The 15,957-nt window shown below is 37.6% G+C and overlaps 1 protein-coding gene across 1 annotated transcript in view; it reads right to left on the reverse strand.

The window, feature by feature from the left end:
• LOC136261993 (anoctamin-7-like) overlaps positions 1-15,957 on the reverse strand; it is a 35,504-nt gene that overhangs the window by 18,537 nt on the left and 1,010 nt on the right. The window contains exons 2-16 of the mRNA XM_066056111.1: positions 15,446-15,637; positions 14,390-14,488; positions 13,782-13,924; positions 13,673-13,730; positions 13,513-13,620; positions 13,414-13,461; positions 10,265-10,373; positions 9,417-9,513; positions 8,779-8,942; positions 8,581-8,663; positions 8,270-8,383; positions 8,133-8,207; positions 7,771-7,941; positions 2,977-3,013; positions 2,819-2,930 (exon numbers count right to left, since the gene is read on the reverse strand). Of these exons, the coding sequence (XP_065912183.1) occupies positions 2,819-2,930; positions 2,977-3,013; positions 7,771-7,941; positions 8,133-8,207; positions 8,270-8,383; positions 8,581-8,663; positions 8,779-8,942; positions 9,417-9,513; positions 10,265-10,373; positions 13,414-13,461; positions 13,513-13,620; positions 13,673-13,730; positions 13,782-13,924; positions 14,390-14,488; positions 15,446-15,637 (1,610 nt within the window). The remainder of the gene's footprint in view (positions 1-2,818; positions 2,931-2,976; positions 3,014-7,770; positions 7,942-8,132; positions 8,208-8,269; positions 8,384-8,580; positions 8,664-8,778; positions 8,943-9,416; positions 9,514-10,264; positions 10,374-13,413; positions 13,462-13,512; positions 13,621-13,672; positions 13,731-13,781; positions 13,925-14,389; positions 14,489-15,445; positions 15,638-15,957) is intronic.

The raw sequence follows: 15,957 nt of genomic DNA on the forward strand, positions 1-15,957 counted from the left end.
CGCAACAGTAAAAATGGGAAGACACCAGCTGTAGAATGGATTGCACTGTAAGTAAACTGTATAGAATAGTTCTTGGAGTGTAAACATCTTTGTAAATAGTTATCCATTGCTTTTTGAGCTGGACTTTGTTGTTTGATAACTTCATTGTGGTTACTGTTATGTAAACAACAACAACATAGTCGACCTCCTTAGTTTATAGCGAGTATTTAGATATATGGTTACTAAGTAGTTCTGTGTATTGTATGGTTTGTATATATGATGCATTCAGCCAGTGGTCCCTGAGAATTTGGTCAGTAATTATCTACCTTGAGCTGAATAGCCAGAAAAGCAAGTACATAGCATTTAACATAATTCATACTTTGTATACATTAATACAATGGCCAACAGCTGACTATAGGCACACAGCTGGGCATGTCTGGGTGTCTGTATGCTTTCATGTAAGCAGAAATGTTTTCATGTTAAAAGAATACTGTATATATAGATTGTCCTGATTCTCAGGCAATACATGAAGGAGCTTTGACAGTGTTGTGGACTTTCTGATGTCCAATATTGGTCTTGCATGATTGCCACCTGCCTGAGTAAAAAAATATAGCGAAAAGAGTTGGAACCATTGCTTGAAAAGTAACTATTTAGTCATTACCTTTATCCTTACTTTCTGTCCAAGTAACTATAGTAGGTACACGCTGAACTGGGCCCTCAAAAATGTTTTAATAACTAAAGGATGGAATTACAGAAGTTCTTGAAATTTGGCTCAGTTGTAGTACCGTAAAGTCAGGTTGTTAAGCACATGTCTCTATTAAGTGCATGTTATTTGTTAAGCGCATACACATTTCTTGTGATTAACCATGGCTGATAAGCGCACGAGGCCCAATGCAAGGCTAAACATGAGGCAAAGCTACACACGGGAAGAAACGCCGGAAATACTGGAAAATTAACGTCTCCTCAAGCACTTACGTCCCTCTTGAGGTCTACCTTCACTATGTATACAGCAAATCAACCTTCTGGATTGCAATATTCTTGTTCATCACAAAGGATTTCACCCTGAAATGGAGTGAAATATCCTTATACACTGTTGTAGTGACCACGAACTACTCTATTACAACATTGTGATTCCATGTTAGACACACCTATATATTAATTAGGCGTATGTGCCTAACAGATAGTGTAATTTTTATAAAACTTTTCTCAAAAAATATAAGCGCATGCACTTAACAACCCGGCTTCATGGTACTGCTTGGCCTGCTAAAACAAAATCTTTTAATTCAAAATGTCTGACACAATATTTATGACCAACCAAAGAAGCCATAAAAGTATTTTAAACTTGTTATGGAGTCAAACTGCACACATTTATTCTTGACACTTTTACTGTCACCACTAATCATCTGGTTGGATGAAATCTCTTGAGAAAAATACGCCTTTCTTTTTAGCTGTTTTCTTAGGGCTCAGCTCAATGCATGTGTACACATGTTACCATATAGTTGCATCTATACGAATATGTGCACCCCAAATGACTTACAAGCAATGTAGCAATTTCACCTCATTTTAACTATGTTCTGTTCATTTCACAGCCTTATTAATTTCAGAGAACAGTAGACAGAATTAAAATCCACGCAAGTTGGCTGTAGTGTGCACAGGGAAAAAGTACAGAAAATTACAGTGTATTCCAGTTTTTGTCATACTGTAGTTACTAGTTACCCAGCAATTATTGTAATGTATTACTACTATAATATAGTTACTTTTTGGGCAGCTCTAACTAGTTACACTAGTATATTTAAAGTAGGGATTCAGCCTAAAGAAATGAAAAAAGATTATATGAATGATGGTATTACAATATAGCTCAGTGAGAAAATTCCTACATTGGCATGTTTTGTTCAATGCCAAAATAGGGATTTCTCACAGAGCTATATTGTAATACCTGTATCTCTTGTTTCAGACTACTTTTTATTGCTAGAATGGATCTCTTTTAAAATTAGCTTTTGCTATAGCATATAACAATGATACACATGTATGACTGTTTTGATAGAATATATCATAGATGACTGTGTTGTGTCAGGGTGACTGTTTTATTACAGTATCTTGAGCGAACCTCTTGGCCTATGTAACGTTTCAATGGACACGGTTGCCATATTTTCACTAAGGTATCATTATAAGTGCTAGACCAATACAATGGCATGGTCAAATGGAATCGGTGCAGCTGAAGGGTGATGTTGCCAGGCTGACCAGAGCTCCATTAAGGCCCCACACTGCATGTACGGATCGCCACTGAAGGGTGATGTTGCCCAGGCTGACCAGAGCTCCATTAAGGCCCCACACTGCACGTACGGATCGCCACTGGGCTTGGGAAAAGCAGCCAGCAAAACCAGACCACTCAAGTCTAGCTGATTTTTATTGTAGAATTAGATAGTTTATTCATGTAGCTTTGTGTCCTGGATGAAAAATCGAATCTGCTGACATGGGCGATAAGACCAGTTTTGGGTCACATTTGGTCTTGTGTAAGGGTTTCCTTGTTTTTAATGGCAGATGTGATGTTAGAAGCACTAAGACTCTTTTGTAGAGGTGCTTTTCACTGTACAAAGTATTTCTATAATTATATTTGGTGGCAGCATTTTGGGAGCACCATTTTGTTTGGGGGACTCCCTACTATACAGTACTACCTTACTGCATGATATCACTAATCACAAGGAATGAAATGTGTTATAATGCTTTATTACTTCAAAGCATTACAATATTACCCTCATCTCTGTTTATGGCTTTATAGATAAATATGCTAATCTCTAATAGCCAGTATACTACAATAAAAGCATAGACATTAACTCACTTTCCTTTAAAGAAGGCTATATAGAAGATGGAAGAATAGAAGTTGACAAACTGAAAAACATACATCTTTGCGATAAAATTGTCATCAAACTCTGTCTGGGTACGATGCAATTCTGCAAAGAAAGAGTGAACATTAAAAGCAGTGATTGGTTTACTTACCCCAGTTGGTAAGCTGCACAGCAAAGTATTCATAAAGCTACAAATAGATGTATATACATATTAAACAATTATTGTAGTTGTTGTACAACAGATGCTGCAGTCCAGCCATCCAGAAGAGACTATATGACTAGCACCACTACATTTAGCAACTTCAGTATATAGTTATATCATAGTTATTAAAAAAATTAAAATTTTAGGGATCAATACAATACACATGGTAAGGAAACAAGCTTACAACTGAAATGAGAATGATCCAAGCAACAAAAGTAAGGAAACAAGTCAAACAAGATTAGATGACTACTTGCTAGAATGAGACACATTTTAATGCCTACTTTTGACTAGCATCTTGAAATGAGACCATCAAATTAGCTAAAAGTAGGGATTAAAATGTGTCTCATTTTAGCAAGTAGTCATCTAATCTTGTTTGACTTGTTTCCTTACCTTTGTTGCATGGATCATTCTCATTTCAGTTGTAAGCTTGTTTCCTTACTTTTTATAGCATGTGTATTGTATCGATCCCTACTTTCTTTTAAAATTTTAATTTTTTTAATAACTAGTTTGTTAACTTTTTATGTCTAGCTAGCTAGCTAGCTATATTGTATATAATCACATCCTTTCAATAAATTTTAACATTAGAATAGAGTTCATGATATTTTGCAGGGCTGGTGGAGGCTGCAATTTGCAGGTCAGGCATAGTAATGGCTAGAGTCAGGTTACCACTAAATAGGGTTACTGCTAAAGCTGTATAGAAAACTAAGCATGATTTTTAGGGATCTGGATTTCCCCCATCTGGGACAAAATTCAAATAGCTACTCTGAGATTGCATCTAAGAGTGTTTTTGACAGAAATCACTGGTTCATTTGATGACTGTTCTATTAGAGTATTTTATTATTGCCTGTCTGTTCTATTAGAGTATATCGATCTGTACTGCTAATCAGCAAAACCTGCTACGGCCACTGCTGTAGTGGCCGTATAGTACCTTGTTTTTTCTTATTTTTCTCAGCTATCTTCTCTTTGTTTTCCGCATAGTACTTTTGGTTGTAGCTTTTTCCTTCATTCCATTCAAAGGCATGATTACCTCACTAAAAACTAAACTAGTAAGACCATAAAGAAACTAGAGATAGCGACTTCTTGACTACTATGCCTGTTCATATTTGTCTTACAAGAGTACACATTTAACACTTCATTAAAATCATGTGCAATAATCATGGGTTAAGGCAGTAAAGTGCGCCGCAACTATCAATTATCTTTCGGGGAAGAAGGAAAGCCAATGAATGATAAACGCGAACAGCATGGTGCAGTGAACAAAACATAATTGAAACAACAGATTTGTGAATCTGCCATCATTACCTTGGCTGTCTGAAATTTCTGGAGCCATACACCTAGTGCCACCGTGTCTTACGGCAGGCAGGCAAGTAGGCAGATGAAATGCTGGTGAATTTTGAAATTTTTTAAATTCACTGTACATTGAAAATTCACTGCGTTTAACCAAAGTACTGCATCATTACAGCTGTACTAATGCATTCCAGCTGGTTTTTTTTTCTGGAAAAATGTATTGCAAGGCTGTTTTTTTAAAATGCAAAATTTATATACTAGTTAAAGCACCGCCGTGAGTGCAATATGGAAAAAATAGCACAAGAGCGTGGGCGAGAGACTAATACAGCACGAGGTGAAGCCGAGTGCTGTATTAGGTTTGAGACTATGCCCGAGTGCTGTTTTTTTCCATATTGCACGAGCAATGGCAGTGCTTTAACTGGTTTATTGCACTAAAGTAGTGGCTGCGAAGAGCACATGGGGGTGACGCCAAGGAGCAAGAGGTAAGTGCCTATCCGTGTAAGCTCGAGACCGTGTGTATATTGCAGTGATTAACTACTCGAGGCATTTATTCATACTGCACCAGCGTGATAAAGCTAGCTAGCTACGTAGCTTTAATTGATTTGAGCTGCTGAGAGCGACAGTAAGTGGCCAACTGCTTCTTTCCGCTCGATTGAGGCCTGGCTTAATGCCCATGAGTAACTCTGTGACTTTGTTAGTAGAGAGGCTTGCTATCATGTTTAGCGAGTGAGAGTGCATTTATAGAAGCCATGCATGGTGTGGCGCTGGGAATGATACCACGAAGGAAACTGGAAGCGAATTAACTTATCGTGTTTCACCTGGTTTTACAACGTGGACAGGAGTCATTTTGTAGTGTTGATAACACCATGTGCTCTGTTCCTAAGCTAACTGCATTCGCTATAAGAATGGCTTTCAGGTTAATTCGCCCACTTGTATTTAGGTCATGGCATTGATCTCGGTGTTTATGATACGTCATAATTGTTGAATGGCTTCATAACATTACAGTGGTTTGGTGAAAGGAATGCGATAATGTGTCTAGCATTGGTCATGCTTTGGTCAACTTGTTTACTGTTTCAACAGTGCTGTATTGGATAAAGCGAAAATATAGCACACTTGGGCAAATACAGCACAGTTGAAATAAATGCAGCACCCTGCCAGCTTTGAAGTGTGCAGCCAGGTGTACAATATGGAATAAAAGTACACTTTTCACTTTGATCTTTTCACCCAAAGTACAATAAGAAGCCATATGGTTTCTTACCGATCCCTACTTATTAAGTACTACTGTACTTAATAATAATGCAAGCATATATAGACTGAAAAGAATGGTATTATGCATTTTAGCTTGACTGATCTATTAAAATCAAATGGTACGGTAGTACCGTTTAAGTAGGGATCGCCTTGAAAATTTCGTGCGCCACCCAAAATTCCACCTTTAAAAATCATATTTTATGCGATGAAAATCACCTTTACGGAATAGTACTAGCATTAAATATAACAAAACACTTACAGGTAGCCAGATATAGAACTTTTTAAAAAATCACCAAAAACTCGAATTTTAGTCTCACTTCCTTACTCACTTCCTCACTCACTGACCACAGTCACAAGGCTAGAGGCCAAACGAAGCAGTGCACGGCCACCATTTTAACAAACTCACCAGTGGGATGTGCCTTTTGGGGTTCCAACGAGTGTAGGCCCTCTGTGTGTTGTCTTTTCTTTTATCTTTAATCAGACTACTTGTCTTCTTCTTCATCCAACGAAACCATATCGAGGCATTAATTTTCCGTATCAACACATTCTTTCAGCAACTTATATAGACGCCACAGAATTATTTCAGAGCTAAATTTCAGAAGTGCTTCAGTCCTGGCGCTACTATTAGACTAGATATGTGCAAGTTCATGATTTTAGCAATAGGTTCATGACCACGCCCTTCGAGTAAAGATCTGGGTGGACTAATAGTGATAGAGTATGGAGACCACACCTCTTAACAATCTAGCTGTTTATTTGACAGTATACAAAATGACACCCCTTATTGGTCTAGCTAGCTGCACACGTCATGTATGATATTCTAATAGAGCAGTCACAAGTTACATTGCAGCTAGCTAGGCTCAGCTACAACAAAACCTAAACAAACTAGTATTTTAAAAAAATTGAAAATCTATGCATCAAATAGTGAAACAAGAGATGAATGATGGTGTTACAGCATAGCTCAGTGGGAAAGTCCCTACTTTGGCATGTTAGCTTATTTTGCTCAATGCCAAAGTAGGGACTTTCCCACTGAGCTATGCTGTAATACCATCATTCATCTCTTATTTCACTCTTTTTGTTGCATAGATCCCTACTTCATTTTTAATTTACAATTTTTTATAATACTAGTATATGAAGTGTTCTATGATAATATGACAGTTCCAATATTTGTCAACATCCTACATCTGCATGCAGTTCCATAGGCGTAGCTAGCACCTCACAGTTGGGGGCTAGCCAACGGTAAAGATAAAATGTCAATGGTTGAATATGCAAAGCATGCGAGAAAGCCTACTAAACTAGGGGGTCTGGGGGTATGCCCCCCAGAAAAAATTTAAGCCTAATGCTCTGAAACTGAATTTCAGTGTATTTTAGCAGTGAAAATCATGCCAGTAGTGTATACTTATTTGTGTAGATTACGTTTATGTCCAATACAAACAAAATGGTTGAACACGAAAATTAATTTTAGAGGCGCTTATCACGATCGTCACTCTAAGTGTTGCTGAGGAGTTGGGTCTGCGGGTAGATAGTTTTAAAACTACTTTATGGATTACTGATTGGTTAGAAAGGTGATTAGGCCACTCCAAATAAGACTGTAGTTTCCCGTCCTGATGTTTTCGTTATTCGGTGTGGGCGGGAGGCTTATTATCATCATTCGAAAGATGTGACTGCTCTATTAGAGTATCTCGATCTTGAGAGGATTTCAAGATCATGAAAATGGCTTCTTTGCAAGCTAGCAACAACCAAAACCGTTCATTTTTAGGTTTCATTGTGTTTTTTAGCAATGTAAAATAAAAGGCTCCATGAGAAGTTCCAGAAGGCAGTACAGGAAGTGGCTTTGGAAAAATAATGACAACAATGACATGCAATGCAGGTGCCCAGACGTGATGCGGGCGGAGGACGGGAAACTACACTCTCATTTGGAATGGCCTTCTATAGTAATCTGAATTGGTGGTAGGTAGATTGTTGAGTACTTAAGAGTTATCTTGAAATGGCTAGCCAAATTATTGGGGGAGGGGGGGGGGGGGGGACTATAGCCCTCCCCCCTGCTTCCTACGCCTGTGAGTTCCACTACATAGCAAGCACTATAGAGCTAAGCATAGTTTGAGGTTAAATGGGGCAGCCCAGGAAATTGTCTGGTGCCAGGAGGTAAACACACTTGCATCTTCCTTTGATGATTTTCCATGCTACGCAAATAGTAATGTAATAGTGTTCTACCTTGTTCATGACCAAGATCCCAACCAGTTGGAGTAGTGATCCAGTTAACAACACAACAAAGTCAGCACCTGATGGTCCACCATTAACATTCTGCACTGCTCTATAAAGAGCTCCTGCTACAGCCAGTCGGTACAGCAACACTGCAAACACTATTGCAATCACAATCATAACCTAAAATGGGTTAGAGAGTTAATATGTACATAGATAAACTTAAGTGTGTAGTACATGGTAGCATGTAATAGTAGTGATAATATACATTGAACCAGACATGCTCTTCCTCAATCATAATACATACAACCCTCAAGTGTGCAACAAGTATACACATAAACTTCTTACCAAAACACATCAATTCATAGTCTTACCATTGAGACGAGGACACTAAATGCTGTTCCAACCTTTGCAAGATACTCAGTATCCGGTTGGACCAATTCATCTTTCTACATGTAAGAGTAATTTTAGCAAGTAGCTCATATACACAGTTCAACTATGCTGTACTTACCTCATAAACAGGGTTGAACTGTTTATACTTTTTAGCATCTAATGCTCTTCCTTCTGACTCCAGTTTCCTGATTTTCCTCTTTATTTCATGTTCAAATTCTGGTCGAGAGCGTTGCTAAAATAATACATCACCTAAGTAAATCGTATCAGTATATGGATAGCAAAAACAATGTACATATTCTGTCCTCCAATTAGATGTTGGGCAATGCACCTATAAACCAGGTAGTTAAGCCATTTTTTATGTCAAGTAAGCTTTATAGAGAAGAATAAACCTGGACACTAAATAGCACAATATTACTTGACAATAAATACCTCTGCGTCTTCATATCCCAGTACATCCCAGTCATGTTGGAGTACAAACTGTCGACGCTTCCAAAATTCCAGGAAGAAAACAGCTGGAAGGGAAATTACATAATAGTATCAATGATGTGACATTATAATTATTCCGTGTTCATCAAAGAGCAAAAATAAACAACAAACAATCAGAACATTTGTGTAATGAGTACTTACCCCAAAGGGCCATGAAGGCAGCAAAGAAAACTGTACCACCATTATCAAACAGGAACAGTGCACCAGCAGCAGAACAAGTGTCCCGATAGTACCAAAAGTCACACCTCTCATCACACAGTGGACACATGAAGAATTCTTCACGGGGAGAGTTGCAGATATCATCACTGTGTTATAATGGAGTATGGCTTATGACATTACGTATATAGTGTGAATGATACAACAATTTATTTATTTAAATGTTTACAGAAAAAAAAATTACAACAGTTACCGGTGCATGTGTGGCCAAGAAAGCCGGTGTGTCACACCATGCATATATTGACAAAAAGAAAGGGACCGTGATTTATGAGTGGATAAACTTATATCAGTACTGAAAGTCCACCAGTATTCTGCAGTTACAATGATAACACAACACCTACAACAGTTGTGCCAGCCCAGTGTTGTCACAGGCTCGAACTGTACATGGCAAATTCACTTAAATTTTCTCTCCATTCAGTCACCCATTTGGATATTAATTTTGGTGGAAATAACTTGGAAAATGGGTGCACAATAATACAACATGTAAATAAAAATTTCTTGTGTAATCATGTCAAACACATATGTATATGGAATGACTACAACTCTGTTGATAAATCACTTACGCTAGAGCATTGCGATGGGTAGGGATAGTGGAGAATCCATACAACATGACAACAAAGCCAACAAAAGAAGCAAACATCAACCATTCAGTGTAGAATCCTGTCAAATTAAGGTAAACCATAATAACATAAAATTTGCTATCAAACTGCACAAACACACATAGTATAATGCAAGGATTATCACCCACTCAATCTATCATCCCCAGTAACTTCATAGCATGCAGTTTCACTATGCTACAGTATTCACTAGCAAATGAGAACTCGATTCCCAGTCTGTAGTGTTGAATAATGAGTCATTTTCCATCATCCATTAGTACCTTCATCATGAATTATTGACTTGCATATTCAAACATCAAGTGAAAATTAATGAGTTAGCTAAAGGAAGCTTCTAATAGGTTTTGCTGGTCTTCACAGGGCATTGAAAGTAATGGTGAATTGTATACATGATTTGTGAACCATCAAACCACTTGGAAAGTGTTGATTTCTTACAAGTGACTAGCAATAGGATAGAATCTATTATACTTTTAAAATGGAAATGCCAGTAAAATTAATGCTAGTTTTGATCCTGGTTATCCGATGCTCTACAGGTAGTACAGTTATTCAAGACTGCATAACACATGTTGCCAGGTAACAACTATAAAACTAAGCATTTGTGTAACAGTTAAAGCTTTGGTACAGTGGCTTCACTCAGAAGTTGTAGCATCATAAAGGGGAAAACCTTGAGACTGTACACAGCAGTACACAAGCAATCATTTGAACTATTCACATGTATGATGGCTTTAATTGAAATACTGTGTACATCAATATTATTCTCTAGCCACATGTGTACAATGGTTAGTGATCTCACTTACCAACCCAGGTGAAGTAGATACCGATCTTTTCTCCAAAATATTTTCTCACATGATTCAATGGCTGACTCTTATAGAAGTTAGTCCACTTGGACCAGTGGTAGTATAGCAACTGTGGGTATATATAAACGAGGGTAATTTCTGTACTGCTTAATTGATTTGAATTAAAACTTTGTTAAGCACCAAACTGATTGGTATTGTGTTAACCACCATAAAAGTTAAGAATGTAAATTGATCAGGTGATCCATACTTTAGTGGATGTTTTAATCATCGGACATGGCACTCCTTTACATCATTACTCCTTTTTACTGATGTTTAGTTTATGAGTGTGTGGTACAGTGGAACCTTAGTAATTGGTATCATCACATCAGGATTGAAGTATATACCATAGTAGTATTACATAGAGGAAAGCCAGCTTATTGGTGTGGCAAACAGTGTCCATTTATGGAGGTGTTCTAAATCATGCAGTGCGATAGTACTGTATAGTAGGGACCACAAAGGTGTGGGTGTGGCCCATGAAAAAAATCACCCAAAATCCAGCCTCACTTTTCCCTGATGACAGTATTGGTTAGGCCCAAACAAGCCTTCAGATCGACCCGAAATGCTTTCAAAAAGTTGCTATAAACTTTTATTAAAAATTTATTAAACGGAATTTTCTAGTGACTGACTGACTGACTGATGCCTTCAGAAAAGTGTAACTCAATAACGGCTAAAGCTACAGGCCTGTTCAACATCACTTCAGCCAGACATATGCCTTTTTGCACACCGCAGTACATACCATGTATTCTTCATGGACCTACCAGTGTCCTCCTTTGTGTCCCATTCATCTTTGCTGACAATGAAAGGTGTCAATTTGGCGGTAGCGTGTGATGGCTTCCCTTCATAATGGAAATTGTTCGTATTTTTCATTGTGACTACTTTGATTACAGAGGTGCTTTTCAAACAGTTCTTGATTCGTAATGCTGTGTAACGGGTTGAACATAACTGACAACGAAGCATAATGGATACTTCACTTTTCAGATGATAATTGATAACTGGAGTGCATGGTGCCATTTCTTTCTTTTGATGCAGTATGCGTGGGTTCACCAGTCATAATAATTTTATTTTACCAAAAAGTTAACAAACATGTACTCAGCTAAACTGATTAGATCTTACTGTTTTATTCTGAAGTTGATAAAGGAATGACAATGTATACTCAGCTATTCCAAAACATCTCTTGTGGAAAGAAATCCACAGTTTGAAGGAATGCATGGTGCATTTTAGTTGTTTATGTTGATAAAGAGCTATAAAATGCTAGCTATATTGTGAGGTGCAACATGAGTGCAGTGTTAGACTAGTATCTCACAGTCTTGAAAAGTGGAGAGATCGTAGCTTAGCTAGCTTCATCCTTACATTAATTTGATGATTGTATGTACAAATTATATATGAGCTAATGATAGTTTGGCACCTAGGCCTCCAAACTCTAATGGCATTGCCAGAGTGCCATTAAAAGTCAACTATGTTGTTTAACATATGGCAAACACAACACTTTACTGTTAGTCTGCAAGCTATGTATGTACTGTAGTATATCAACCACCACATAAACTGATTTTTCACGTGCAAACTCTTTTCAGTGGATGTTTAGTATTGCAACCCCCTGTATCCACAACTGTAATAGATACTCACTGACTTTTTTGTCTGTACTTACCTGTACATCCTGTGTGCAATGAAGCAAAAGGACACAAAGAAATAAAATTCTGATGCTTCATTTTAATACATTTGACCACATGCAATTCACTTCAAAGTTTCACATAAAGAGCATCAAAGATAACTGTACAACCACCTCAATGTGATGATAATGCTTTTATCATTCAAAGTGAACGCACATGATAAGGAGAAATTTGGTTTTGGACCCTACAGACCTTTGCTTTTAGCATCTCAAGAGGTGGAATTCTTAGTTTCATTCACAAAGTTATTAGCATGGAGTATAGAAATAAAGAGCAATTCTATGGCCATAATTTGTTGTTACAGTGGTGCATTGAAATGACTACCAGTTTGCACACACACACACACACACACACACACACACACACACACACACACACACACACACCACATGCACGCACGAACGCATGTACGCACGCGCACACACACAACACACCCACACAATCAAAGCAAAGCCTATGGCAGCCATGCACAACACAGCTATTGCCACCCAACAAACCAGCACTGGGATGCCTGTGCACCACTCAACAGGTGTTTGAGCCTTGTGCAAGCAAATCCTGCTAGGGTAGGCTTAATAACCCACAGAAGGACTGTCCAAGTCTCACAGAGAGAGGTCACAGAACCTGAAGTTCCACAATGACTCCAACATAGTTAAGCAAGATAAGGACAGTTGGGAATTTGCTTCCCCACTAAACATCAGGTACCCATTGATGTTACAGCTGGGTGGGCTGCTTTCCCAGTTGACACCAGGCCACCATGTACCCAGGTTTAAAAAAATAACTTGCAAGAGTCTTGCCAATCTTGCACAAATCTTGCCAATTCTTGCACCTGTGCAAGTAAAAAGGTCATTTACTTGCACAATTCTTGTAAAATTCTTGCCCACTTTTGCAAGATTTTTGGTGTGCACGTAAAAGCACCAATCTTGCAAGATGTATTGTGACCTTGCAAGATCTTGGATGATTTTGTCAAATCTTGCAATTTTTTTTACCTGGGCAGGTCCCCATTTAAACAGCTGGGTAGACTGGAGCAAGTTTCTTGCTCAAGGAAACAACAACAACAACAACACCAATTTGGCCTGACCAAGCAACAAACCGGGAACTTTTCGATTACCAGGCTGATGCTCTAGCCACTTGGTTATGCTGCCACACAAATACACACACACACAACACACACCATCTTACTCTTACTCTCACACATAAAGTGGGGGAGGATAGCATACATAATTTGGTTCCTGGAATTATGCAATCTACATAAACCACACTCCATATTTGTCAAATTCCACTTTCAAAGGTCATATGACATCCTGTTTGTGCATGGCCACATTTGTACTTACACTACATTGACCACGTTACACCCATTTTAACACATTCAGCAAAGATTAGAGCTATAATAATTATGTAAAGTACTTAGAAACAGACATAACATATTAGAAGTGATTAATGACTAACTTTTCTTTCACAATCAATATCCTCTTCTTTCCCACAAGAATACTGTCCCTAATAGCAGGACATAAATGATAACTAATGGATTTTATTAAGTGAGCTTACGTCATGCAAAGGAAATCCTTTGCTGAAGGAGTGGTTACTGATAAGTCGACCTATTCCAACTTGATCTTCATCTTTCCCGTACTGAATACTTTGTAGGATATCACGTACCTAAAGTGTTTACTACACAATTGAATACCACGACTGACTGCACAGCACTAACAATTAAGCTCCTTTGGGCTGAGCTGAAGAATGTCTCTTGGTCTTTAATGCCAATGTAGCTAATGGTAGAAGTATTAACATATCCACATAACTACTTCACAATGACCTACTTGTCTTTGTTGTCTAAACGGAATGGAGCTGTCAAGTAATGTCTGATCTCATACTTCTTGTCAATCTTTGGCAGCAAAGGATCTTCAACTTTGATCTTATCAAAGAAGCGCTCTCTCCATGTAAATTCTCTCAAAGTACTTTCCTGAATATTAAATAGATTATGACCATGTAAAAAGCAAGAAAAAAGTAGCAAGAGACAAACTGTGTCTCTTTGAGTATCATATTTCTTCCATAGCACTAGTTAAGCAATGCTTTAAATAAGAACATGTTAATTCAACAAGTGAATGAAGTAGCCATCCAAAATTTGTGAAATTATCACAAAATAATCAGTAGCAATACTCATATTTTTTAAAAATCAATTTGCACAGTGCTGTATTGTAGCACAGCTCATGATCGGTGCACCATTTACGACCATTATATAACATTCCTGCTGCATACTATTTGAAATATTCAAAATCTTGTTGACAACGGCTACATAGCAAAAACTCTTAGATTTGAAATACTTTCACATAGCTATTAAGCAACAATATCTCAGTACAGTGTACTATTCAATTCAATTGATCCTTTATGCATACATAAATGCAGTACAGAAAAATTACTTAGCTACCTGAAATGGCATCCTCAAGTTTAGTTTTTCAGCACCTTCAAGAAGAGCTTCCCATCGAGCATGAACTTTAACAAAGAAAGTTACTCGATCAGGTGATTCCTATGAGAAAATTGTTCAACATTATTCATATGGTTAATATATAAGTTGGTTTAATATATCTCTTTGCATGTCCACAGATCAAACCCTGGTGGTTCATCACACTTGTGGTCATGGAATGGAAATATCAGTCTAAAGAGACCACCCACCTAGATTAGACGGCTATGAATGCTGAAAAGATATCTTTCCGTCTATTAGTGTGTTGGTGTCTCACAATTATCTTATGTTGTATGAAGCGCTCCACGTATCAATGTAATTTCTATAAAATTTTCATCACCTGCTGGGAAATGTCACATTCATTTTTCAACCACTATCTACAATGCACTGAATGTCAAAGGTGTACAGAAAGGAGATTGCTGAAAACTTGAGCCATGTATGTTCCTGCCAAAACATACACTCATGGTTCGTTCCCTTTCATCATGAAGCATTCATTATTCAACTACTATAAGAATTTTTTATTTCAAGCTTCTACACTGAAATCAATTCACTGGAAGACCATGATACCTCAGCTACATTCCATGCAAAGTACTGGAATAATTGTTTAATTGTTAGAGCACCAATTTAGTTACAGTTCAGTTATTGTGGAGTCAAGTCCTGCAAGTGGCATTCTAGCCACACAATATAGCAGGTTGCTGCTTTTGGCATACATACATACATACATACATACATACATACATACATACATACATACATACATACATACATACATACATACATACATACATACATACATACATACATACATACATACATACATACATACAATGAACAGCAGTGGAGAGGAAAGATATGGAGTGTACTTTAGTTGAAAAAAAGGAGTTCAAAAAGTTTTGGTCCCTAAAATTTCTTTCATTCGTGAGAATCCGTGCAAGTAAAAAATGCAGTATGTAATAGTAATCATGCATACACATATACACACACACATATTATATCATCAAATAAGAGTGTTCTGAAACTTACTGAGCAATCTTGAGTCTCATATTCTAACCCATAGGCATCAAACTTGCCAAGAAAAGTTTCTCTTTTCCTCTTCCTCTTGTCTTGATCATCAGCATGTTTCTCGTCACGTTCTTTATCAGCAATGGTATATGTGAGGATGTAGTCAATCCTTCTTTTACCATCCTCAAAGAATATAGTCTCTTCTTGTTCTTTCTAAGTATGAAGGAAGGAATATCAATTGTCACAAAACCAGCATGCATGCAGACTTTGCAGAACAGTTTTTAGTATACAATTAAAACAATACAGAGAAAGAGAATGCTGATCAGCGAAGAGAACAACACAGTGAAACAACAACACAGACAGACAACACAGTGAAGCAACAACACGAAAACAAAAACAACACAGTGAAACAGATAGAACAACAAAGTGAAACAGATAGAGAGCAGCATATAGAGCAACAACAACATAGTGAAAAGCACATGCTTGAATAGTAATTAAATTATAGTATTAGAAAGGTAGAGCAGGCTTTTCCC

Source organism: Dysidea avara, chromosome 7 (assembly GCF_963678975.1).
Source record: "Dysidea avara chromosome 7, odDysAvar1.4, whole genome shotgun sequence".
Lineage (NCBI taxonomy): Eukaryota > Metazoa > Porifera > Demospongiae > Dictyoceratida > Dysideidae > Dysidea > Dysidea avara.